General features: G+C 37.7%; 2 protein-coding genes across 3 annotated transcripts in view; one reads left to right on the plus strand and one right to left on the minus strand.

The window, feature by feature from the left end:
* The first annotated feature begins 760 nt into the window (after positions 1–760).
* Positions 761–4,795, plus strand: cfap20 (cilia and flagella associated protein 20). Of its 2 annotated transcripts, none has more exons than XM_032535555.1 (6): positions 761–1,172; positions 2,045–2,124; positions 2,208–2,319; positions 2,440–2,628; positions 3,525–3,638; positions 3,771–4,795. In XM_032535555.1, the coding sequence occupies exons 1-6, from the start codon at positions 1,089–1,091 to the stop codon at positions 3,771–3,773; spliced, it is 582 nt and encodes a 193-aa protein (XP_032391446.1). In that variant the 5' UTR covers positions 761–1,088; the 3' UTR covers positions 3,774–4,795. The 2 variants fall into 2 exon arrangements, with proteins under 2 accessions (XP_032391446.1, XP_032391445.1); XM_032535554.1 differs by having other exon boundaries at positions 762–1,172; positions 3,768–4,795.
* dgat1a (diacylglycerol O-acyltransferase 1a) overlaps positions 4,154–23,653 on the minus strand; it is a 21,347-nt gene continuing 1,847 nt past the window's right edge. Inside the window, exons 2-17 of the mRNA XM_032535509.1 lie at positions 21,428–21,515; positions 16,767–16,807; positions 16,156–16,241; positions 15,472–15,524; positions 14,825–14,930; positions 14,467–14,595; positions 11,504–11,578; positions 11,307–11,410; positions 11,165–11,203; positions 11,004–11,045; positions 9,731–9,775; positions 7,630–7,742; positions 7,323–7,388; positions 7,128–7,215; positions 6,757–6,819; positions 4,154–6,677 (exon numbers count right to left, since the gene is read on the minus strand). Coding sequence (XP_032391400.1) covers positions 6,531–6,677; positions 6,757–6,819; positions 7,128–7,215; positions 7,323–7,388; positions 7,630–7,742; positions 9,731–9,775; positions 11,004–11,045; positions 11,165–11,203; positions 11,307–11,410; positions 11,504–11,578; positions 14,467–14,595; positions 14,825–14,930; positions 15,472–15,524; positions 16,156–16,241; positions 16,767–16,807; positions 21,428–21,515 — 1,285 coding nt within the window. The 3' untranslated portion in view covers positions 4,154–6,530. The remainder of the gene's footprint in view (positions 6,678–6,756; positions 6,820–7,127; positions 7,216–7,322; positions 7,389–7,629; positions 7,743–9,730; positions 9,776–11,003; positions 11,046–11,164; positions 11,204–11,306; positions 11,411–11,503; positions 11,579–14,466; positions 14,596–14,824; positions 14,931–15,471; positions 15,525–16,155; positions 16,242–16,766; positions 16,808–21,427; positions 21,516–23,653) is intronic.

The following is a 23,653-nucleotide window of genomic DNA, read 5'->3' on the forward strand; positions in this document are numbered from 1 at the left end:
TGCTTGGTTGTCTTTGCTTGGATAGAGTTTGAAAGTTGCAAGCCTTAACCAGCCGGAAAAGATCAAATGAAAAGAAACTTCATTATGCTAAGCATAGCATCCAAACTAGGGATTAAAGGTCAGAATACTTCTGTTTCTACTGCAACGGTTTTGACAATAATTTGAAGGCCTTTTGTCTCCACAACTTTATGGAAGTGAAGTACTAATTGCTGTGCATTGACAAAGAGCAGAGGTGCATTTAAGGACCTTCCCAAATGAAGCAGAGATTTGTGGTGTAGGTTTTGTAGAGCATCTTCAACTAGGAATAATGAAGCTAATATCTTCCATATTTAAAGAATATTAAAGTCGCTATAAAACTATATGTGTTCTGTATGTCTTTTGCTAAGCAATAAGTCAATATTGAGATGAAAAAGGGTTAAATGAAGTTACTGTGACATGCAATTGTGTTTTTAAAAAAAAAGTTTGTAGAAAATATTTCACAAATGTCATCTGAAACAACTTCAATGTTTTTTTGGAAATTAGATAAACAATCACTTGATCATTTGAAATTTTGTGTACTTTGCGTATTATCCTTTCATGATAATATAGCTAGTCTATACAACAAATGTGAACATAGCTTATAAATAGGCTAATTATTGGAATTACTTCAGCCCATACCACCGAGCACTGATTAAAGATGCCGTCACGAATTCATTGGTCCGGCTTTCTGTTGTCATGGCGAGCGAGATGCGTCACTATTTAAGAACCGACGTGAAGAATGTCAAACGCTTCTATTCCCTAGCAACACCAAAACAATGAAGGGGTGCCTACTTTTTTATTTTTTACGTGTTCTCTTAAAACATCAATGTTTCTAAGTAAGGACGCGTGGGGATATTAGCTAGCTACAGTACACGAGAAGTCTGAATTTTATTTAACTGAAACGTTTTAAATTTTCCGGCAGCGGAACTGGTTATTTTGTACCACACGGAACAGGTTGCGTTGGGAACGGAAACCAAATCTGTAAACAAACGTAACGTTTGTTAGCCAGCAACAGTTTTAGTTGGAATACGTAAACACGTGCTAACAACTGTGGACTAAGCTCTGAGAAGATGTTTAAAAACACGTTTCAAAGCGGATTCTTGTCCATTTTATACAGCATTGGCAGCAAACCACTTCAGATATGGGATAAAAAGGTGAGCAGCGATTCTGAATGAATGCTATGAGCCCAATGTAGCTTCCTTAGCTAGCTAGCTAGCCGTGCTAAAGCTATCTCGTTTGCGTTAACACTATGTGTCTGATGTGTCTGGGGCTTAACATTAAAATGGATGATATTACAACTCCTCTCTGACAAAGTGTGTTTTGGATGCAATGTTTTAAACAGCTACTTGAGCTTGTGTTAGTTAACGTTACGCAATATTACATATATAATTTGACAAATGGGGTTAATCGTCTCCAGCAAAGTAAGGGAATCTCTCTGATTAAGTTATTCAATTATGTTACGCCAGCTCTCTTCCCAGTTTACTTTACCATTTCCTGTTGTTGATATTTTGAAACTAAACACAGATTACAGTAGTGATCAAAGCACCACTGTTGCTCAGGATGGAATAGGGGACTTGTGGGGCTGATAGAATATGCAAATGTGTATTAAAATTAATCTTGCCTTTTCAGTTTAGAAAGCACCGAGTTCTCACTGATTCTTAAATATAGTAACGTTAGCGGTAATTATAGCAAGATACACGGTGGGCCGACATGTGCTGTTACCAAGCAACAGGTACACAGCAGTAACAGTTGGAGGATAACATTTGTTTAAGACTGTTTGTTAAAAGTGTGAGGCTCGCTAACACCCAACAAGACAACAAGATGTAAAATGTTTTGGCTATATTCCATATACTAATATTATTATGTTAAAGATTCAAATATGATCAGCTGACATGGCCAGCATATACGATAATAGAAATCTATCTGCATAATAGATGTCATCATTGATTATATCTTCGACCTTTACCAGTGAGATATAACTTGATTTCTTCGTATAAACCTTAATAAAAACTCTGTGTGTCCTTAGGTGAGGAATGGACATATCAAGAGAATCACAGACAATGACATCCACTCACTGGTGTTGGAAGTGGAGGGGACAAATGTCAGGTGAGTTTGTATCTGATTCTCATTCAAGCTCTAGTCACCCTCATTCATCCCCCTTGACTTTTTATTTCTTTTACTCCCTGCAGTACCACATATATAACATGTCCCGCAGACCCCAAGAAGACATTGGGCATCAAGCTTCCTTTTCTTGTTATGATCATCAAAAATCTTAAGAAGTATTTCACCTTTGAAGTCCAGGTAGGTTGAGCATTCCTTTAGATAAAAACAACTCTTGCGTATATGCACACAACATACATTACATGTGTGTAAGGATTCATGGTCACTAATGCCTTTATTCCAATCTTTTCCAACTTTTAGGTGTTAGATGATAAAAACGTTCGCCGGCGGTTTCGGGCGAGTAACTATCAAAGCACGACTCGAGTGAAGCCATTTATCTGCACCATGCCTATGAGGCTGGATGATGGCTGGAACCAGATTCAGTTCAACCTGTCGGACTTCACCAGGAGGGCCTACGGGACCAATTACATTGAGACGCTGCGTGTACAGGTTAGTGCACAGAGATGGTCCAGGAACCAGCTGTCTCCAGATGCTACTTGCACTAGTTAACTCAAAGATCCCCTAAACTAAAGATAGCACTTTTTAAGCAACGCCAATAGTATGAAATTGTACACCCTTCTGTCTCCTAAAGCAGGGGTTCACAAAACTTTCAGCCCACGACCCCCAAAGTAACTTTGCAAGTGACTTGCGACCCCCCCCCCCCCCCCCCCACTATAAACGTATAAAAACATTTTGCGCAACCACGCACGCACTATAGGTGTATCCAAACACGAGCATATTGACAACACAAAATAACACACAAAATAACAACAGTTTTATCTTGTGTTAAAATCATGGCTAACAAATGCTACTTCTAATCGTTTTTAAATTTTTATTTTATTTCTGGAAATCAACTTGAGACCCCCCTTCTCTGGCTCGCGACCCCCCTGTGGGTCCCGACCGCCACTTTGGGAATCACTGTCCTAAAGGGGCGTTGCCTCGTTTGAAAGTGTAGTGATCCATGTGTATGGATGAAAAGTTGTATTTGTATTATTTATTAGTATTTTCTTTTGCTAACGTGAGATATTTACACAGCTAAAAGACATATTTAGCATCACAGAGATTAATTTTGTTTGGGCGTTCATGAACCTTAGTTGATGTTAGCTCATCTGTGTTGCCAGATCTCACAAGAGTTTGGTCCTGAGACAGAAATAGGCCTGGAACAAAGTACATTTGTGTCAGTTTGAAAAATGCAATTTTAGTTTCAGGACCTGTCGCTAGTTTCCTAACGAGGCGTGGTAGTGATACAGGAAGCTACTCTAAGTTGGGGCGTCTCGGTTCTAAACCGTCTCTGGTTAACTGTAAACCACTTTCTGTTGCTTATGTTTGACCTCTTTTCATTTCAGATCCATGCTAACTGTCGAATAAGGAGAGTATATTTCTCAGACAGACTGTACGCCGAGGATGAGCTCCCAGCCGAGTTTAAACTCTACCTGCCTGTCCAGAACCAGAAAGCAAAGGTGAACGCAAACTTGCGCTACATATAACCACATGATTATGTCGCACGATAAAGTATGTTTTACAAATGGAAATATTCTATCTTTGATAGATATTTGCCTAACACTTTGACGTTTGTGTGTTTCTTTCAGCAGTAGAGATGCTCACCCTGCACTGTTCCCCCAGACATGATGATGTGGCGTTTAGCTTTCAGATTCTCTGAGTGTAAACATACAATGAACTTAAAAACTTTGCAATATTGTAATCTTGAAACTATGACTTTTGAGTGCTGTTTTATGTTGCTCTCTGCACAGTAAATTTTTTTAATGGACTTCTCTGTCCTCCGTTTTCAATGCCGACTTAAGGGGTTGAATCTGTTTTCTAGACGCAATAGTTTCAGTCTAGAAAACACATTGCCCAGTAGCCATCTTATGTGCTGGCAACAAACCAGGAATTTCAGGATATTCCTCTGTTACCTGCGAATAAAAATTAAGGCCCTTGTTTTTTTTTAAATAAAGAAAAATAGACGATTCATTCATCAAATATAAATCTTTATCAATTAACACAAATCAAGTGAAAGGCTATAAAAAATGATTTGCATTCTCGAAACACGTTTTACTTTGGATTTCTGTGTACTGTATGAACAGATCAGTCATACATTCATTTTACTACATGTTTCATCGAACAATCATCCCAAAACATCTAAAGACAGTTCAACTTTTAAAGCTACATCTTAAGCATTTTGAACTTGTATTCCAAGAGCACACACAGTGCCGTAATAATGTGAAAACAAGAAGTAATAGGCTTCAGGTGAATAAAATCACACAAAACAAATGAACCAGGAGATGCAAGATATTCTCAGGAGTTTTAACAGTCCCATCTCGAGCTGAGGTGATGACGATTTAACAGAAAAAAAATATTGCTTTAAAGTCAACATTGCATTTAACTGCGGGCAGTTGCCAAGTATGATGCATTGTGAATCTATTCGCTACATAGAATAAGGTTAAGGAAGTATTTGGCCTCTGTCTTTTTCATGTAAAACAATAGTTTTACATTCTGAGTTTTAAATTATTTTTACAGCAGGCACTTGTAAATTTCAATAAGGAATGCCAACACAGTCTTTTTGATAACTGGTGTTATTCTTTAACAACATTTTCCCTGAAATGTGACCAATTAGGAATGAAAAGGCTCTAGTTCATCATGATCAGTCAACTGTCACTGTATTTGTAAAGCAGATTAACACATACAAAAAGTAAAATAACATACAGCCTCTTATTATATGGCAATTATTATAATAGTGTTTTTTAAATCAGGTCAAACCAAGAAATAGGCTCTAGAATTTATATACGGAAAAACCTGTGGCATGAAAAGGTTGTTTAAAACTCATTGCCACCGCAGCTGCTTTGAATCACATTGAGCTAATCTTATACAACAACACAATGTCCACAAGGTAATTACAAAACATACAAATTATTTTAACCATATTTTCCTTACACGATTGATATAACTTAAATACCTTAATAGAACTCTATTGCTTTAGTCAACAGCATGCATCTCTTTAAAGTGCAAACATTCATTGGTTCAAATCAGTAAATCAACTACTGCATTAAATCATTGATATAAAAAATAAAACAAATTATAATTTGGCACAGCAAAACTGCAGACAAAGTATAAAATAAACCATCTGATAAGTCAAATCAGAACACAAAAAGACACTAAAGCAAATAACAGACAAATAACGCACATGTAGCATGTCCTGTTACACTTCGAGCTTGCATTGATGATGTCTGGAGTTGAGAGACAGAGGACGAGAGGCTGCCTGGAGGTCCACGACTACAAATAAGGTCACAAACTTTTCAGCTTCTTTTCTTGCAGTTTCCTGTTTTTAACCATTTTTGTTTAGAAATCCTTTTATTATAAATTTATTTAATACTCAAGAACTGCGCTGCATCAAAAAGAGGGAATCATATGTAGAATGTACGTAAAAAAACTCACTGTGGTCATTTTTTAAGACCTGGAGACATCCTAAATTGCCATTTTTAAGCCTTAACTCGGTAAAACAAAGAGTTTATCTGGCTTCCCCATTTCTTTGTTGTCTTTGGATACATGAAAAAAACTACAACAATTTTTTTTTACATTAGCTCTGTGGAGGCAGGATCTTCTTCTGGCTTTTGCTTACTCGGCAGGTTCATTCATTTTATTGCACACAAAAGTGTGCACATTTCCCAGACCTTGAGAAGTGCTTGGTTACACGCAGTGTTTCCAATTCGAAATTCAGTAAATTGCTTTTAAAGTTGAGGAAATTTCACCTAACCTTTGAGCTCCTGAATCATCAACCACCAATATTGACCACTTTGGGAAACCTTAGCACCACACATTACTTTTGTTTAGCTTAATCTGTTCAAGATAAAAATCATACTCCTTACAAATTAACAGTGAGGAATCAATTCCAACATAAATCCAAATGCTACTTCACTTTGGGTCCAGGATCATTTGTTTGACGTTGAAATGTCCAGTGCTAGAAACCGATATTAAGAGTGTGTGGTGATAGTGAATCCCGAGGTTTGCGAATACAGGAGGCTGACTACAAATGTATGTTTGCCCTATTAAAGTGGAATACCGCTTTATAGCAAGTACTTCTTATGTCACAATCATTTCCTGACAATACTATGGTTAATTTCTCTTTAGTGCAAAAATCAACAAGTCAAATTCCTGCTGTTGCTGCTTTTCACTGACAAGTTCATATTAAGAGGGCTTTCCTTTAAAGTCCCTTTAGTTGTCCTGCAGGCAGGTGTGTGTGTGTGTGTGTGTGTGTGTGTGTGTGTGTGTGTGTGTGTGTGTTGTGTGGGTGTGTTTGTGTTGTGTGTGTGTGGTGTGTGTGTGTGTGTGTGTGGTGTGTGTGAGCTTGTCTGGTGCTACGTAGTGTTCCCATAATGAATGACATAGTAGTCATGGACATACATCAACACAGCGACAGGCTGGCCAATGATGAGTGACATCCACACGGCGGCGTTGCCATAGTTTCCATTCAGGAAACGACCTACAAACCAAGCCAGAGGAACCTGAAGAGAAGTTCAGAGGTCAAAGTGTGTTTGTCTACAGCAGAGGAGAGAAAATGATGGACGGTTCAATGTGTCTTACCTGAGCCATCATTCCCATAAAGGCCCACAGTCGGAACATCTTCAGAGGAATACTCACCAGGTACTGAAGAAAGACAGAATTACAATAAATCAGACACAGAACTTAAAATAAATAAATAAATATATATATATATATTCAAAATGTATAAATGCAAGGAGGGAAGAGTTGCACACTCATAACTCAGATGCAATCTTTTTATTTTTAGCTTTAGCAATCCATTTTTCGCACCTTACAGCTGTCAGCTAACAACTGTCCAACAGGCCACTTGATGTACAGACCATAATTAAAAATGACAGCTGTTTTGAGGTTAAATTAGCAGATATGTAGACTTTAGTAATTGTGTCTCATGAGACTTAATGCTGTTGGTTTACCTCATGGAAAAAGGCAGACATCATGAAGACGGCGGTTTGAGCCAGAAACTTGTTGACCCCCTTCTTCAACATTGGCTTATAGAAGTGTCTGTAACACACAATGTACACAATTTCATACAGACTACAATGAAAATGTGAAGCCAAAAATATTAAAATGGTGTCAATGCTGAAAAAAGTGAAAAATTTTCTGCTCACCTCAGACACCACTTGTGAACCGGGATATTCCAATTGGCCCAGAAATATGTGACAGTCTCAGAGTTCCTGAAATGAACAAAAATCGTACAGTTTGAATATTTGTTTTCAAGACCACTGGGTGTTCTGAATGTTGACTACATATTTAAATAAATACACTTTTATTCCTGTTAGATTTGTGACACATTACCCTGCAACTTAAAAGGAACACACTTTATATGGACACCCTCAACATATGTGCCTGTTTTTATTAGTTGTGATCCAAATGTTTAGCTGTGTACATGTGTGATTAAATGTTACTTCTGCTTACCACCAGTCTTTGTAGAACTCTCTGTCTCCAAACTGCAACAGCTCTGCCACAAAGTTCATAGAAGAGTGGAAAAACCAATAGAAGAATATTAACCATATCAGATGGTTAGGGACCTGGGAGAGGAGAGTCAAGGTAGATTTTAGGAAAGTTGTCCAGGTTGGTAAGGTCCCACAACAGCGGCTTTCCGACCGGAGGGATTTTTGCAGTTCCTAGAACATAACGTTCCTTTAACAATTTTTCTGCTGGCCCTGCACGCCACCGAGGAGGTGCGGAGGAACCAGGAGGGATCCATAAGAAATGTTAAAATCTCTGGTGAGCTAGCGCAAATGGGGGTTTGTGTGTGGCGCTAAAGTCAAGTGACGACGCTAAAAAGACTGTTGCCTTGTTTGCGTCACGCCCTTACCCCTCCTACCAGTTCCTACGGCCACTTGGTCAGTACAAATGCAAATGACAAAACCGGTTTTGGGGGAGAGTAGTTAGTAGAACTGTTAAGAAGTGCACTGTTCCCATAGCTACGTTCCTGTAACTACTTGGTCGGAAAGAGGCTTAAGGTTGCCATGTTGCTACCTTCCCTCTAATACACAAAGTCCTTAAACACATGTGAGACAGTTATCGAGAGACAACCTCATAGTTCAATATGCAATAGTAAGTGGTATAAGTGGTGTTTTTTTTTCATTGTCTTTATTTATGTTTCATTATAAGGTTATTGTAACCCATATAGAATATGCTGTCACTAAAGGGTTAACTATTTGAGTGTCAAGGTACATAATGCCAGCAGAGGGCTCACTAGTGCGGTTGTTACATCGGTCATGAGAGATGCTTCGTTCCATTAAGTTGCACAAGAAAAAAGCTCTAATTCATGTGGCGAAAATAGATCGAAATAAAGTAAGAGCTTGTCAATTTTTATCAAGAGTTGTGTAGATAAGAAAATCTTTTACTAGTAACATGAGTACTGCATTGTGTGAGAAGTTTTTTCCTGTTTTCCACCTTATTTTCCTGCTAAACCCTCAGGTGAGTTTCTGTTGTCTCAACGTGCTCATTAGCTTAACACATTGCTAGCTAAAATGAGGTGATGCTATCAGTGAACAAATTTTAGGTTTTACGATCTCATGCTACTTAAAAAACAAACAAATCAGAGTGACATGAGAGTATTTCACTGTGTTTATATATTGCACTTGGTTCATTGTGCGTGATTTTTATGTTTTGCTGAACAGAGTATTTAGAAGTACGATGTTCTAAATGTGTTTTTAACTGAAGTGAAGTTACTAATTGGGAATTAACGTTGCATTCATTTGATGTTTACACTTAATAGCATACATTTCATCATGTAATGATATAACAATGCATTAATCCTTGAAGAAACATTTATTGTAAAGTAAAATAAATGTGGAAATGCTATTGTTTAGTTATGTATCGTTTTTTCTTTGCCAATGCAAACTATGGTCTCTAGTCAAACAGACTTGTATGGAGCACAGTTAACAGTTCTCTAAACCATAGCTAATGGTTTTAAATGTGTAACTGGTTTATTGGGAAAAGAAAAGTAAATACGGTACCATATATGGAAAATGAGATAGAAATCATAATTATTGTGTTTTTTTTTTTTAATCTATTCTTTACTGTTACATACAGATTGTTTTTGGATCCTGGATTTAGTTTGGTTCCAAACCATTCCAACTTTGATGCCGAGGCTGTCCCAGTGAGCAACATCCCGCTGTGTCGGGGAGTGACTTAACGGATTCGCATCCGGATTTCGAATACTGGATTCCAGATAAGGAACACTTGAATGTGTTTTTGGTTTACTACCCAGGTAGATTGACTTTTTCTATTTTTCAAAGACAATGTATTTCAGTGTTTCTATTTATTTTTTAAACAAAAGAGCATTATTTTATTTTTGTGGTATTTTTTAATACAAGATGAACAGTGTGCTGCAGTGATTGTGAACTTGCCAGCTGTTCCGTTTCAAAAGTAACTCCTCGTCAGTCTTGTCAACTACTGCTCAGAGCCTAGGTAATTGATTTTATTTCTATTTCAGGTTAGAGGTGCTACATTATGACTGGACATTATTCCATCTAGCGTCGCTCGAGAACGTCATAATACTCACAGCTAACTTTAGGAGACGCTCCACCATCCTAGAAAAGTCCATTTCCTGTGAAAGACACAAACAATGACATTTCCTAATTAACAATGTTACGCCCTTAAAGCTATAGTGCACAACTATTTTATTAATGAACGTCTGTTCAAGCCAATGCCAAATGAGTTGATACAAAGCTATTAAGCCTATAAGCTCCACAAAACTCTCTCTGTTTTTCTCAGTATGGCTATGTCTACAAAAGAGAAATTTCCCCACTGTGGGATGAATAAAGTATGATCTAATCTAAAAGGGTGTAGTCAGGTGACATTTGTGGGCAGAAGCTTGAGTGATGCATTTTAGCTCAACGCTGAGCAGGGCCTGAAGTTAACTTTTTTGACCACCTGCCACAGTGGCAGATTTAAAAATCCACTTTTTACCAGCCAGTTTTTTTGCCTCATAAAAGGTGAAAAACAAGAATTCCTGTGTCTCTATGATCCTATCCTCTATGTCCTATTCATGGTAGCCTACTCGTGGACATTGCTCCGTCATCATGTGCTGTAGTAGGGGGGCCTGCCTTGATAATCCAACTTAAAGGTATAATTTCCTGGGCTGGGACAGACATGCTTAGGGTTTGATAAAGTACTTATTGAACTTTAACTTATCATTGCACCTACAATAATGTAACTGTCCTCAATTTACGTCATCCTGTACATCTCATCTGCGGTTCTTCCTGCGTTCACTGTGTGTGATTGTGTGTGTTTATGTGTGTGTGTGAGTGTGTCAGTCACGGGGGGAACAGAGCAGCAGCCCCGCATGCTGCAGCAAGCTGACAGGATTGAAACCGTAACTGCTTTCAGCGACATTAGAATGAAAAAACATTACAGTGTACATTGATGTTAAAATATATATACATGTTGGCAGGACGGTCTTTTGCAGTATGTTTTGTTGGTAAATGTGAGATGTCGAGTTACACGTGTCTCGTCTTCATATCAGAATCAAGGAAATGAATTTGACAAGATAATAACCTCTTCTGAAGTGTCCATGTTTTTTTAATCCTCTGTGTCTTCCTTGATTAGACGTGTTAAGCGCGTGGAGCAGGGGTGGTGCACGATCACCAAAGGCTTGCATCATGTGGATGCGCCAGCAGTGTTGTCATTGCTTAGAGTTTGTCATGGGGGCGACAGAAACTACCCACTAGAGCTTTTAGACAAAATCAATTATAGTCTATGATCCATTGCTTTTTGCTCTCATGAGAGCTATTTATCTTCATATACAGTACAGTTGTGCATTTGTGTGTACGCACCTGGAATGGTTTCATTGAGTTCTGTATGGTGGGAACCATCCACTGAAAGACACAAATGAAAATTGCTTTGCATTGTTTGAGTGGTGAGATTTAAATTACTTTGTGTTAAACTTAGTTTTTTTCAATGTGTGTGTGCAGAGTATAGTCTATGTTCAACATACCTGCTGTATCAGTCCCACCAACAGTTGCATGAAGAAAAGCTACAAGAAAGAGTGAGTCAAAAGGGAAAAAGATTTAACATGCATGTCTGTTTTCCACCATCTCAGTTTACATCAAGAACATATACAATAAGTTCCCTCTCACCATTTCAAAAAGTCTTCTCATCAGGAACCTTATGCGTATTCGAGGTGACCGTGGGAAGTTGAGCTCGTAGCAGAGAGTTGGGGCGAAGACAAAGTAGTACATGTCTACAGACAAACAAAGAAACAAAATGTTTATTTTGGGATGTTTATCATTAAATTGTTTTGTTGTTTTACAAACTATACAGCCGTTATTGCTACCTCTGTGGGTGAGGTTGCCTGGGTAGAAGACATGAGTGTGAACTGCTGAACCTTTGGATTGGGCCACAGATGGACCTGAAATGCACACGCATGCAAAAAAATGGAGATGGTAATTAACTCATTTTATGTCTTTTATACACCAACTATACCCATGTTTTTTTACAACAAGCCACCAAATGACATTATAAATACAACAGACAAAGAGCATGTTGGATTTCTGTGTGTGCTGTCAATTTATTCTAGCTCCTACAGCTAAGAAATAAAGACATCCAATTGCATTAAAGATTAGAATAGCTTCAAAACACACTAAACCCCTTTCACACCAATGGCTCAATTAGGGTTTTACCCAGGTAGACTGTGTGTTTGAATGGGGTAATCCTCCTTGATCTACTTGGCTTCACGACCCATGTAGCGAGCTAGCGGGCGGGGCGGGCGAATTATGTGACTGGTTGGAAATTACAGTGGAACAGTTGCAAAACTGCCTGTAAAACACAGTGTTAGAACTTAAACCTATGAAAATAAGTTTTGTTTAATTTTCTTGCCACCAACACTCTTAATCCCTCTCTCTTGGACGAGACGCAAATCTCTAGTCTGCAGTTCAGTGCGGCTGCTGGGTAGCGAGAATCTCTATTTTTTCTGTCTTTTTTTAAAATGAGTCAAGAAGCAAACAGCAAAGCCCAACTTTACTTTTAATCAAACAAAGAGAAATGTTATAATAGCGTAACCTAATTGTCCAGCTAAGCTATAAATATGCAGAGGAGGTCTGATAAGTGTTTGTTATTTATTCCGGCTTTAGGAAATAATCACTGTAGAACAATCAAAGAAAGCTTTATTTCTCTCTCTACTGTACAATGACAGATTCAAGTAGCTACACTTTTAGTTCAGCTGGGATATGGATGGGCTAGAGCAGTGGTTATCAAACGTTTTGACATCAAGGACCTCCAAACTGACAGAAATTAGACCACGGACCCCCATTTGATTAGATTTTGTCCAAGGGTCCCCATCTGATAGGATTTTTGTTTTACAAAAAGTCTATGAAAGCCACGGCCAAAATAGTCATGATTCCGTCATTGTGTTAATTATGGATGGAATTATAGTGAAAATTAATTATTTCACTTTTTGCTGGGGACCCCCTGGAACCCCCTTAAGGATCCCTGGGGGTCCCCAGACCCTTCTTTGAGAACCATTTCTAGCACTTAAGGTAACTGTTATGCAATGCTCCCGGGTTGTGACCCAGGTGATTTCTGAATTGTCATGACCAGGCATATACCCAAGTTGACTGGCTTGGTTTGAATTTCAAAAAGGAGGGTTGAAACCTGTTCAGACAACCATAGCCCAACCCTGGTAGTTGGTGTGAAAAAGGTATAAGTGATAACAGCTGTTCAAAACACACCACTTAATTTGCCAAAAGCTGCAGTCTTTCATGTCACCACTAGATGGTAGTAGCAGCATAGTTATAAAAAGCAACAACAACAACATCATCATCCTGTTAAAGGACAATTCTGGTCAACTTCAACATGTAACTCTGTTTTTTTTATTTTTTTTATTTATTTATAGTGCTTTCAGTAGTGAGACAAATGAAAACAATTGGTGCTGCCTACACTGTGTTATCCTCCTGCTACAGTCAGCACCCATCAGGCAAGGGCAAGTTTTAAACGTGTTTTTAAACATGTTTTTAGCCTCTAAACATGTTTAAAATCTCCTTACCAGTGCTTAGCCATGTGCAGTTATTATTTCCAAGGGAACAGAGTGAATTTGACTGCGGTGGATGTGACAGAAAGGCATAAAAGTTGTGTTAATCCATACCTGTTTATTTCCTGTTTTCAAGTGAAGTCCACACTAGTCGATTGTCACAACTTTTATGCCTTTCCGTCACATCTACTGCAGTTAGATTCACTGTGTTCACATGGATAAGGACTGGTAATGACATGTTGAGCATGTTTAGAGGCTAAAACCAAGTTTAAAACTTGCCCTGTTTAAGCCTGTTGGGTGCAGAATGAAGCAGGAGGATAACTCGGTGTAGACAGCACCAATAGGTTTCATTTGTCTCGCTACTGACAGCATTACAAATTTAAAAAAAAACAGAGCTACATGTTGAAATTGACCGGAATTCTCCTTTAAGTGTGCACTAATATTTGAGTATATGAGTCTATTTTTAAACCTTTAGTTCTTTAGCCATGTTAGGCTTACTGCTAATCTGAACTAAGTAGCTCCATTGGAGCAACTCTGGGGATAAGTGCCCTGCTCAAGAGCACCTCATATCACTGCCTTTGTACTGTATTTTACGTGTGTGCGTACTCATAATCTAGATAATATTTAATTAACAGTTTGTGTGTGTGTTGATATACTACAGAGCCCTCCTGGGGTCAGCTGAGAAAAAAACAACTAAACCGTGCGCACGGTTTAATAAACAGTGCGTACAGATTCATAATCCGTGCTCTAAACATGAGCAAAATAGGAAAGATATTCTATATATATTCTTACCTTAATTATAACTTGTCTCCTCTAATGTACTACGGCACTTTGTTAAAACGTAGTGCTACCTTATTTAATCATTAAATTAATAAATATTTTTGTGTCAGTGTTGTAGTATACGTGTAAGCACCACCGGCTGCTACTAGAGACCAATGTTATTTCTCCAGAAGGAGGATGGCTCGTTCTGATAAAAATTTGTTTGTAGCTCATTGTTAACCTTACTACATTTGGGAAGATGGGTCATTTGTGATTTAATATCATTTTGCTATAGAGTAACTGATCCCAGAAGTTTGAATCTGTGAATATCTTTCCAACTTTGCTCACGTTTATTAAACCGTGAGCACGGACTGTTATGAATCTGTGCGCACAGTTTGTTAAACCGAGAGCACAGATTTTTAATCTGTGCGCACACTTTGTTAAAAAAGAAAACTAAACGGTTTAGTTTTTTTTTCTCCGCTGACCCCAGGAGGGCTCCGTATTATACTTACATGAGTATGACCGCGTTAGTCTCTTGGCTTTTGCTTGTCGGATTTCTCGACACCACCTATTGGTGTCTTGGTACGAGTACAGCTTGAGAAACAGCACTGTGTAGATTCCTAGGGAAAGTACACCACCCACTGACACACACACAGACACAGACACAGACACACACACACAGACACACACTTAACTAGGAGCAATGAAAGACAGATAAAAAGGAACTCTTTGGTGTGTGCACGTGTGTGTAGATGATATTAGTTTTTAAATAGTGATTTTTGCCATTTTCTTGTGCTAGCATCCAAATGCACACGCATTTATTCTTATTTGAAATGCCATGTAATCAACATGTATATATTTAGTATGTACCTGGGGTCATGGAGGTCACAATGAGTACAGTGGCTGAAGGGAAGATCAACATGGACGTCAGGTTAAAAATGTGAATAATCAGTCCTGTCATTTGGGTAATGGTACCCTAGGAATGATGAAAGTAAAACAAGAAAATTGTCTTGTCACTGTAAAACATTTCATCTGTGAATGAGGATATACTTTCATTACTTTTTCCTTTAACCAGAGAATCACAGCTTTTTCACTGTGCAACACTAGATCTAATGTGCTTTCTACAGGTACAATATTACATTTGTGGAAGCGTTTTAGAGGATATGTAATCTAATCTAAACCAGGAGTGATATTCTTATCAGACTTATGAGTAGGTAAAAAGAGAGTGCTGTGATACAGAATCTAGGATGTGTAACATCCTTGAATGGAGAACCCTGAATAATACATTAAAAACAAACCTACACTCTCATCAAACGGTGCAGCAATATGTTCCACAAAATCCCTAAACAACATTATAAGGTCATCCTTCCAAATCCAAATTAAGGTGGTTTATGCATAACCAAAGCTTACAAAGGCAAACAAATTAAAGAAAATAAAGCAAAATTTGCAGTGTCCACAATAGTAAAATCAAATGTTGCAACTAGGAGAATGTATTTGACAGAATTGTAAGCACTCACCACAGCCAGACGCCTTTCTGTGTACAAGGCTGTTAAGATGAACACATTTGACACTGAAACACAGACAAACAACAGACTTGTCAGCTACAGCAGCACATAGATGGGAACCACAGTAGGATGTTGATTTTATTTTATTACTCAACCACATACTTAACCACAGAAACTGAAAACTGGTGGTGAATACTGATTTTGTCAAACATGATGGTCCACAGGCAGCTGCTAAAAGTCCAGTATTTTCCTCCAAATAGCAGCATTTTATTCAGATTGATTGTTCTATTGTTACCCTGCAGGCCAGTTCCCATCACTGCTTAGGACAACAATGTTCATTCACCTTTGTATGAACTTGTTTTACTGCTTTGATAAAGCTGGTTGTTGCCAGAAAATTAACAATGTCAGAAGGCAACCTTAATAACCAATAACTGCTGTGCTAGAATGTTCAGCAAAGGAGCTCACGCAAAAAATGATGCTGTATCAGATCAGCTATTTGGCACATGGAGAGATTTTATTACAGTCAACAATCACCCTTTGTGTTACAGTGAAAGAGACAAATGCTCCCGGGTTTAAGTACAGGAATTACAGGTACAACACCTGTTTGCTAATCCTGAGGTCACAGAAGGACAATTGGCTGTGAGTCATTCAACATCTGTTTAGAAGACATTGGGCAGTAAAATAAATGCTCCATACCAATAATGAGGCAAGCTGCCGGCCAGCTATAGGGGTCCTTCAAGAAGAGAGACACTACTTGAATAGGGTCCACCAAGATACCATACCTACATTAGAGAAGAGAAAAAATAAAATGACTGATTCCAGCAGGTATCATTTTTTAAAAGGTTTCTTTAAGGCTGAAAATGTGATATTGAGTTTAAAGTTTAAAACTGATGTGGTAACGTAAATGCCTGGTGCGGTTAATGTTATGAAGAAACCTCTCTTCATAACAGCAGTGTGATCTATAACAATGGAATAAACGCCCCAGGATTGTCAACTAACAAAGAAACTGTTTTCTATCTAATTTAATATGAAATTATAATATTTCAAGCTATACCTGGACATACCATGCTGGCACTTACTTATGTCTTAATTCTATAGAAACAATTCTATAGAAAAAAAACAATAACGATTCCTAAGTACATTTGTTCCTTTCTCTGAGTTTAAAATTAATGTAATGTAATAAAATAGTGAAGTAGAAGATTAGCGGAGATGGCCAGTTGTATAACCAAATGGGAGTGAGTTGTAACAGCCCATGCTTGTATATACATTACATCAATGTAGGTTTGTGTGTGTAGATGCATACTTACTTTATAATGTTTTCTAAGAAGAGGCGTGCATTACTTAGCACCTGAAAGAGAGGACACCAGGAGATATTGAGTTCACAGTATCAACAAGGCTGTTTTGCATCTGGCCATTCACTTAAAGCAACACTAAAGAACTTTTTTTTTTAAACTTAAAATAATGTTTCCAAAATCGTTTCAGTGATTCATCAACTCGTAACAGGGTGAACGACACTTCTCCATTCACTTTGAGGCTCTCTACCGGCTATAGACTTTGACTTCTCTTTATTGATCCTTTTGGCATGACTCCCGCAAGGAAATTGAAATTTCCAGCAGCAGTTTTCAGCAGCTTACAAACAAGGTAATACAGTACAGAGAGAAAACAGTATAAAAATCACAATAACAATAAAACCTATAAAAACACCTTTAACTGCTCTTAACTGATAATTTATGCTAGAGTGTCTAGGTATGTATGCAAGTAGATTATTAATTACTTAATTGCACAGTGAAAGAGTGGCTACCACTCCTTCCCTTCCTTCCTGTTCTGTCCTCTTTCACCCCATTTCCTCCTCACCCCGGGTAGAAGTGGATTCAAACTACAAATCTGCTCCCTGAACTGCTGTGGACGTTTTACCAGTTTTTGGTTACCAGCGTCCTCTTCTACACTGTGGTGTGCTGGGGGGAGGGGGGAGGGGGCGGCGGCAGCAGCAGCAGCAGCATATCCAAAAGGAAACCTCCAGGCTGGATAAACTGATCAGTTGTAGTGTAGAAGAGGACGCTGGTAACCAAAAACTGGTAAAACGTCCACAGCAGTTCAAGTAGCAGATTTGTAGTTTGAATCAGACATAATGGGACAATACTGCTTCCAACCTGTAGGGGGACCGAATCGGGAAAAGTTCTCTAGTGTTGCTTTAATCTGGGCGTTGTTTACCCAAATATATATTTCTAGCTCCCTGCTAAAGATCTGGCTTATCAAGATTCAAATTTAAAGATTAAAAAATCCTTTATTAATCCCACAATGGGGAAATTCACACTGTTGATATCATTTTCTCTTCCAACACTGCTCTGCTAATGATTAGTCTGCAGATTTTGAGGTGTTTGTTTGTATGTGTTGAATGAGTATGTATTCAAAGCAAGAACAGAGGGGCTGTACTACATATTCAAAATAAAAGTTGTCTGGGATTGCCTCCACATGGCTCTTAGAGGCTGTTTCCCCAACTTGTCAAATACAGCAAGTTGTCACGACCCTCAGTGGCTTATACTGAGGCACAGGCCACTAACATGCATGTGCGGCCTGACCGGATATGAAAACAAATAACACAGAAAATGAGATTACACAAAAAACATAAAACACACACACACACACACAGAGTGTGAATTTATTCTCTGCCCAAGACAATATATTTTTACACAGCAAAAAGATATTTCCTGCTATATTAATGTTCTGAATATCAAGTATAGCCCCTTTAAAGAGTCACTGTCCTGTGGGAGAGCTGTTTTTATGCAGAGCAACTTACTGAAATAGCATTACATGCAATATAAAGCTAAATGCTCATATCTACAGGATTTGTAGATAAGATTCATTTCATACTGTACACCTTGATACCTGTCACACCCTGCTGCTGCTTACTCTGTTAAAAAGTGTCAGATCAATTGGGTTTATCATTGTATTTATGTGTTAAAGTTCAAGGTCCGAGTACAGTTTTAACCCAGCCATCAGTTATCTGAGTTTTCTGAGATAACTACTCACCCTCATTTTTGTGATAATTATGGTGTGTTTAGTACATGAGTTATAGAGACGGTGAAGATAATGAGGACAGTGAGGGTATGCCACACAATAAGATCCTGCAGCAGTGTGACAAGAGAGGGCCAGCACGTAGAACACGATTATTGGGACAGTGTCCTCTCTAGAGCATTAATAGAGAACATTGCAAAATCAAATTTTGCAATAAATGTTTCTTAAGAGAGGGGTCAGTGTACAAAGTCAGATACAGAACAACCCCATGGGAGATGGCAGCAATTCACTTTCTGGCTAAAAGACACTTCAACAGGGGGTATATTAACTGAACCTAGGCTGCCGGGTAAAGAACCAGTTCTGTCTAGCCGTAATTGCAGGAGGAGGAGGTTTTTCTGCAATCTGTTTTTATACTCAGTAATATCCATTGCATTGCACAAACTCAGGAATGTTATTTTGTAGGAATAATTCCAAAATCCATCTCTTTTTGATTTGTTGAATCTCATTTTTTAGCACCCACAGATTACAGTTGTTATATTGTCTTAATAATCATTATGTTTCCTCAGTAATAAAACTAATAAGACAATAGATTTTTTTTTCTTTTCTATTTGAATAATTGTACAATACAAAATGTACAACCTACTGTATGACTACCACTTATATTACCTTGAATAATCTGTAATGTCGACAATTATGATACTGCTTGAACAAGATGAAATGATGATATAGTTTCAGTAATGAACCTATGTTGCATCTCAGTGTCCTCTGGATAGGAGAGACATATCCAATTTGCTAAGTTTAAAAATAGAAATAGTTGCATGGATTGGCTGAACTTTACCCTGACATACAAAGCTAACCTAAGAGAACTGGCGCCAACACAGATTGAATTATTAAACATTTTACATTGGCCGAGGTCTTCCGTTTAGAAGTTTTATTTAGACAAACAGCTAAGACTAAAGCTGCATATGTGTTCTATATCTTCATAGCCAGTTTGTATTCATATTACAAAAAAGTTGTTCCCTTAATATACCTTGGTATAATGTATCAAGTGTGATAACAAACTTAGAGCTGGCTGATTTGCTTTGCTATGCGCTGTCCTTGTGGTCATTTAAGCGGCTCACATGGTCTGTTTGGCTGTACATCAGAGGGAACAATGGTATGTTTTTGCCTGTCAAGGATCAACATTGTGTCTTATGCCAAATATCTTCACTGTCTGACTACCTCTATATCATCCAGCCACACTGAACAAGGTACAGCATCTTAAAACCCTAATGCTTTTGTTGGTTCACTAGCACAGATGTTTTAGCACTAATTGAAATTTGCTTAACATTTTGTGTGTGTCTTTCCAATAAGAGCTTTGAAGCGTATGCCTACAGACCAAAGACAACTTGGATGCTGTATGCCATTGTCATTTGTTATTACATGCTAATACTGGCTTGTGTAAGAAACAGGAAAATTGAGAGTGCTTCCATGAACACCCACATTAAGGCAAACCTTTCATGGATTTCCCAGTTACGCGATGCAGCATACACTTTTATTCATCCTCCCAACATTAAGAAATTCATGTACAACAACATCAGACTGATATCAATCACAAACATGTACACTTCACTTCACAAGCACTTAAAGAGAATTAAAAGAAGCGTAGCTGCTCTATAGACAACTATTGGTTTCTTTTATTATTTTGCCAACTACCTATATTTTAAGTTGTGCATGAGTTTAATTAGTAATTCTAAACAACTGTCTTCAACATTTAAAGTGTAAAAATTAAGAAAGTATATATATATATATATATATATATATATATATATATATATATACATATACATCCAGCTGACGGTCCTGGTTATCGAGGATAAATTACACAGCTAAGCTTCTAAACACACAGACGGTTCCACTTTACACTCTTACTGCCTAATCCTGAAGGCTTCCTAAAAACAGTCTGAACTGAGCGATGTCAGCCATCCCTGGTGACCATAAAGTAGAAGATGTGCTCGTCAAAATAAAATGAACTTTCAAAGATGGAATTAATCTTGTCACAGAACTGCAAAATTAGGCTTGATTTGGAAAAAAAACAGAAGGGCACTACTGTTGCTGCTTCAAAGTTATTCTTCTCAGTATGTACTACTAGCAAGCTCACTGTAAGATTTATGTGCATAAGCTGGCATGCACAGATGTTTTTTTCAGAGCTATAAATAAAAAAGGTCCCTGCTCGAAGATTAATCTTTGGGTTCATGTTTTATTTTAGAATTTCAGAATGAGAAACAACTTAATTGGCCCGAGCATGCTGACTCTGCTTTGAGCATAAGATACTGTAAGAAAACATCCATCAGGCATGTAAGTGATGTTAATTGTTCATTAAAACGTGGGACCATTAAAACCAAGGATTTATAAAAAAAAACAAAAACACATAATACTCAATGATGTGGATCAAATTAAAGACGACACTAAAAATCCAACACTTATATTTGTATGTGTTCACAGATTCTTCATGCTTTTTCACCCTATAATCTCTATTAAAATTCTCCCACTGCATTGATATTCATACTTTTTTCTTCAGTGCATGCTCAACTTATGAACTGTCACTTCAATCCTGATAATATTCCTTATAGGTATACCTGAACCACAAAGACAGCTGACATAAAGTCCATAACTGAGTGTGCGTGACAGTGAGAGACAAGTAGAAGAACATGTAACTGTCTCATAATAATCCCTCTTCTGATAATTTACAAAACAAACGATGTATTGATATACAAAAAGGCCACAGACACTGTAATTTGAGGCAACATCAAGACAAGAAAGAGAAAATTATAAATTGCCCGTTATATTTTCATTCAGTATTTTGATTAGTTTCTTTGTTCCAAGTGTCAAGGTCTATATTTCTAGTGGTATGTAGTTTGTGAAAGTCACAGTGCAGTACAACTTTCCACTCTGAACATGCAGTGTTACTCACCAACATGACAACACACCAGTTGAGAATTCCTCTGTAGTTGCTGTAGCCACTGGCTGAGCTCAAGAGAGACTCTTGGAGGACGTGACAGCTGTATGGTAACATAAAGTCAACAGTTTTATTGATGATTTTTAGAACTGATCAAGCTCTTTACATTCCCTCCCTACTGAGCAAATTACAGATTTGACATGATAGTGTTGAATACCCACTATGCAATGAAACATTTATATATTTTTTCATGTTGCAGAACTTTCAAAACATTAAAATGTATTGTGTACTGTAGTAGCAATTAATTCCTAGCCCTACTGTCTTATAAATAAATGAATCACATCCAGTAGTCTAATGCTTGGTCCTACAACTGCGCCAGCCAATTAAAGAGTTGTGATTGTGTTGAAATTTAGGTTTTAAGGTATTGGCCGACTGCTCAAAGGGCAGTGTAAAAAACCTAGGCACTTCATCAGGTAAGCATGAGTAGAACAAAGAGCACGGAGTAAAGAACAAACTGTTAGAAGGAAGGATGATTGAAAAATAAGTAAGAGGAGAAAATTGTATAGAGGAGAAACAGGAGCAAGTACAAAAAGAGAAACAGGATAGAAAAAAGTGGGGATAATGTAGTATTAAACAGAGAAAGGTGGATAAGGAAGATGGTAAGGAAGGAATGAGCATTTAGAGCGAGGACATAATAGAGGGTTCCTCACTGAGTGCTAGGACACACATGTCAAGACTAGACCAGCAGAAGAATGTGTACACAGACAAGTAGTCAGCAAGCACAGAATTGCAAAAGCCCATGTTTCACAGTTGATGTAATACAGGAAACTGACACTATAATCATTTTATTTCAGCAGTCTGGTGTTTCAGTGTCAATCTTTATATATGTAAGTCCAAAGGTTTGTGTAAAGCACCATTCAGACTCTTGGCAGCTTACAAAAATATGTAAGTACAGGCAGCTTCACTTGCATATTAATGCATGTTTTCAAAGGCAAAGACATATCTGGCGAAGTGGCTGTGTTACCATAAAATGTTGAGGGTAAAGGTCAAGCTACTGTGTCTTCTTTCACGATGTCTGTTCTCACTCGTACCTACTAACTATTCTCTTGACATGTATCCAAACTTAGAGCTACAGTCTCTCTTTCTTAAAGTACAAGTGGCATGTAAAGCAGGACTGCTGAAATGACACCACATGTAAACAAATACACATGCCATTAAAGGCTTGATTTGTTGAACAGTTGTGGCAGTTTGTTTTGTGCTTAAATAAATACCAGTAACATGTTAGAAGCGTTTTATTTTATTCAAAAGAAGGTGTTGGACATGGACGGTAAATTTCCAATCCTCAAGGAAAAGTTATATTCTATAGAAGTATGCAGTATTGCTTTTCTGTCGCAAAGCCTGAAGAGTGCCACAGGACATTGAAGTGGCCCTTTGAGCCCCATTTGATCTAAGTACTGCTCTTAAAAAGGCAATAAGCTTAAGAAAGAAAAAAAGGATTTATACATAATGTAAGTAATAATATAAGTAATGTTAACTTTTGGCCTACATGACACATACTTAGAATACAACAGCAACCTTAAATGTTAATATAAAACATAACTAGTTAGTTTCTGAAACTCTTTTCTGCACTCAGTTTACCACTTCGGTAAAGTTAGAAAGCCATTCACTGATTCAAACTTCCGGGATCAATTACTCTATAGCGAAATGTTGTTAAATCAAACACGACTTATCTTTCCTATCATAGTAAGGTTGATAAGGAGCTACAAACTCATTTTCATCCAAACGAACAGTCCTTCAATCTGGAGAAATAACATTGGTCTGTTCGAGCAGCCAGTGGAGAGACCAGAGCTTAGGGACCGTCTACAAATTAAAACACCGCAAAGAGATACCACAAAAATATTCATTAATTAGCTGATTAAATTAATTATTACTTGTCTAATGGTAGTTGTACTACAGCACCTACTTTTAAAAAATAAGCTTGAATTTGAATTTGTTTTTTCAAAACCATTTAATAGGTGTCATATAAATGACGATTCAGCTCTCTAAAAGGGCTAGACACATAGAAGGCCCACTGCTGGTTGTACTACAGCAGTTAGTTTTCTAAAATAACCATATTTCTAATTTTTTTGGTAAATTTGTTTTTGCCAAAATCATTTAATAGGTGTTATATAAACAAAGATTCAGGTCTCTAAATCAGAATCAGAATCAGCTTTATTTGCCAGGTATGAGGACACATACGAG

This window comes from Etheostoma spectabile, chromosome 14 (assembly GCF_008692095.1).
Source record: "Etheostoma spectabile isolate EspeVRDwgs_2016 chromosome 14, UIUC_Espe_1.0, whole genome shotgun sequence".
Lineage (NCBI taxonomy): Eukaryota > Metazoa > Chordata > Actinopteri > Perciformes > Percidae > Etheostoma > Etheostoma spectabile.

Excerpts from the sequence above, each read along its gene's own strand:
- cfap20 (XM_032535554.1), top strand. The coding sequence starts at position 1,089 with ATGTTTAAAAACACGTTTCAAAGCGGATTCTTGTCCATTTTATACAGC. Across the intron at positions 2,125-2,207 it reads GTGGAGGGGACAAATGTCAG|TACCACATATATAACATGTC; the intron begins GTGAGTTTGTAT and ends TACTCCCTGCAG. Across the intron at positions 2,629-3,524 it reads TTGAGACGCTGCGTGTACAG|ATCCATGCTAACTGTCGAAT; the intron begins GTTAGTGCACAG and ends TTTTCATTTCAG.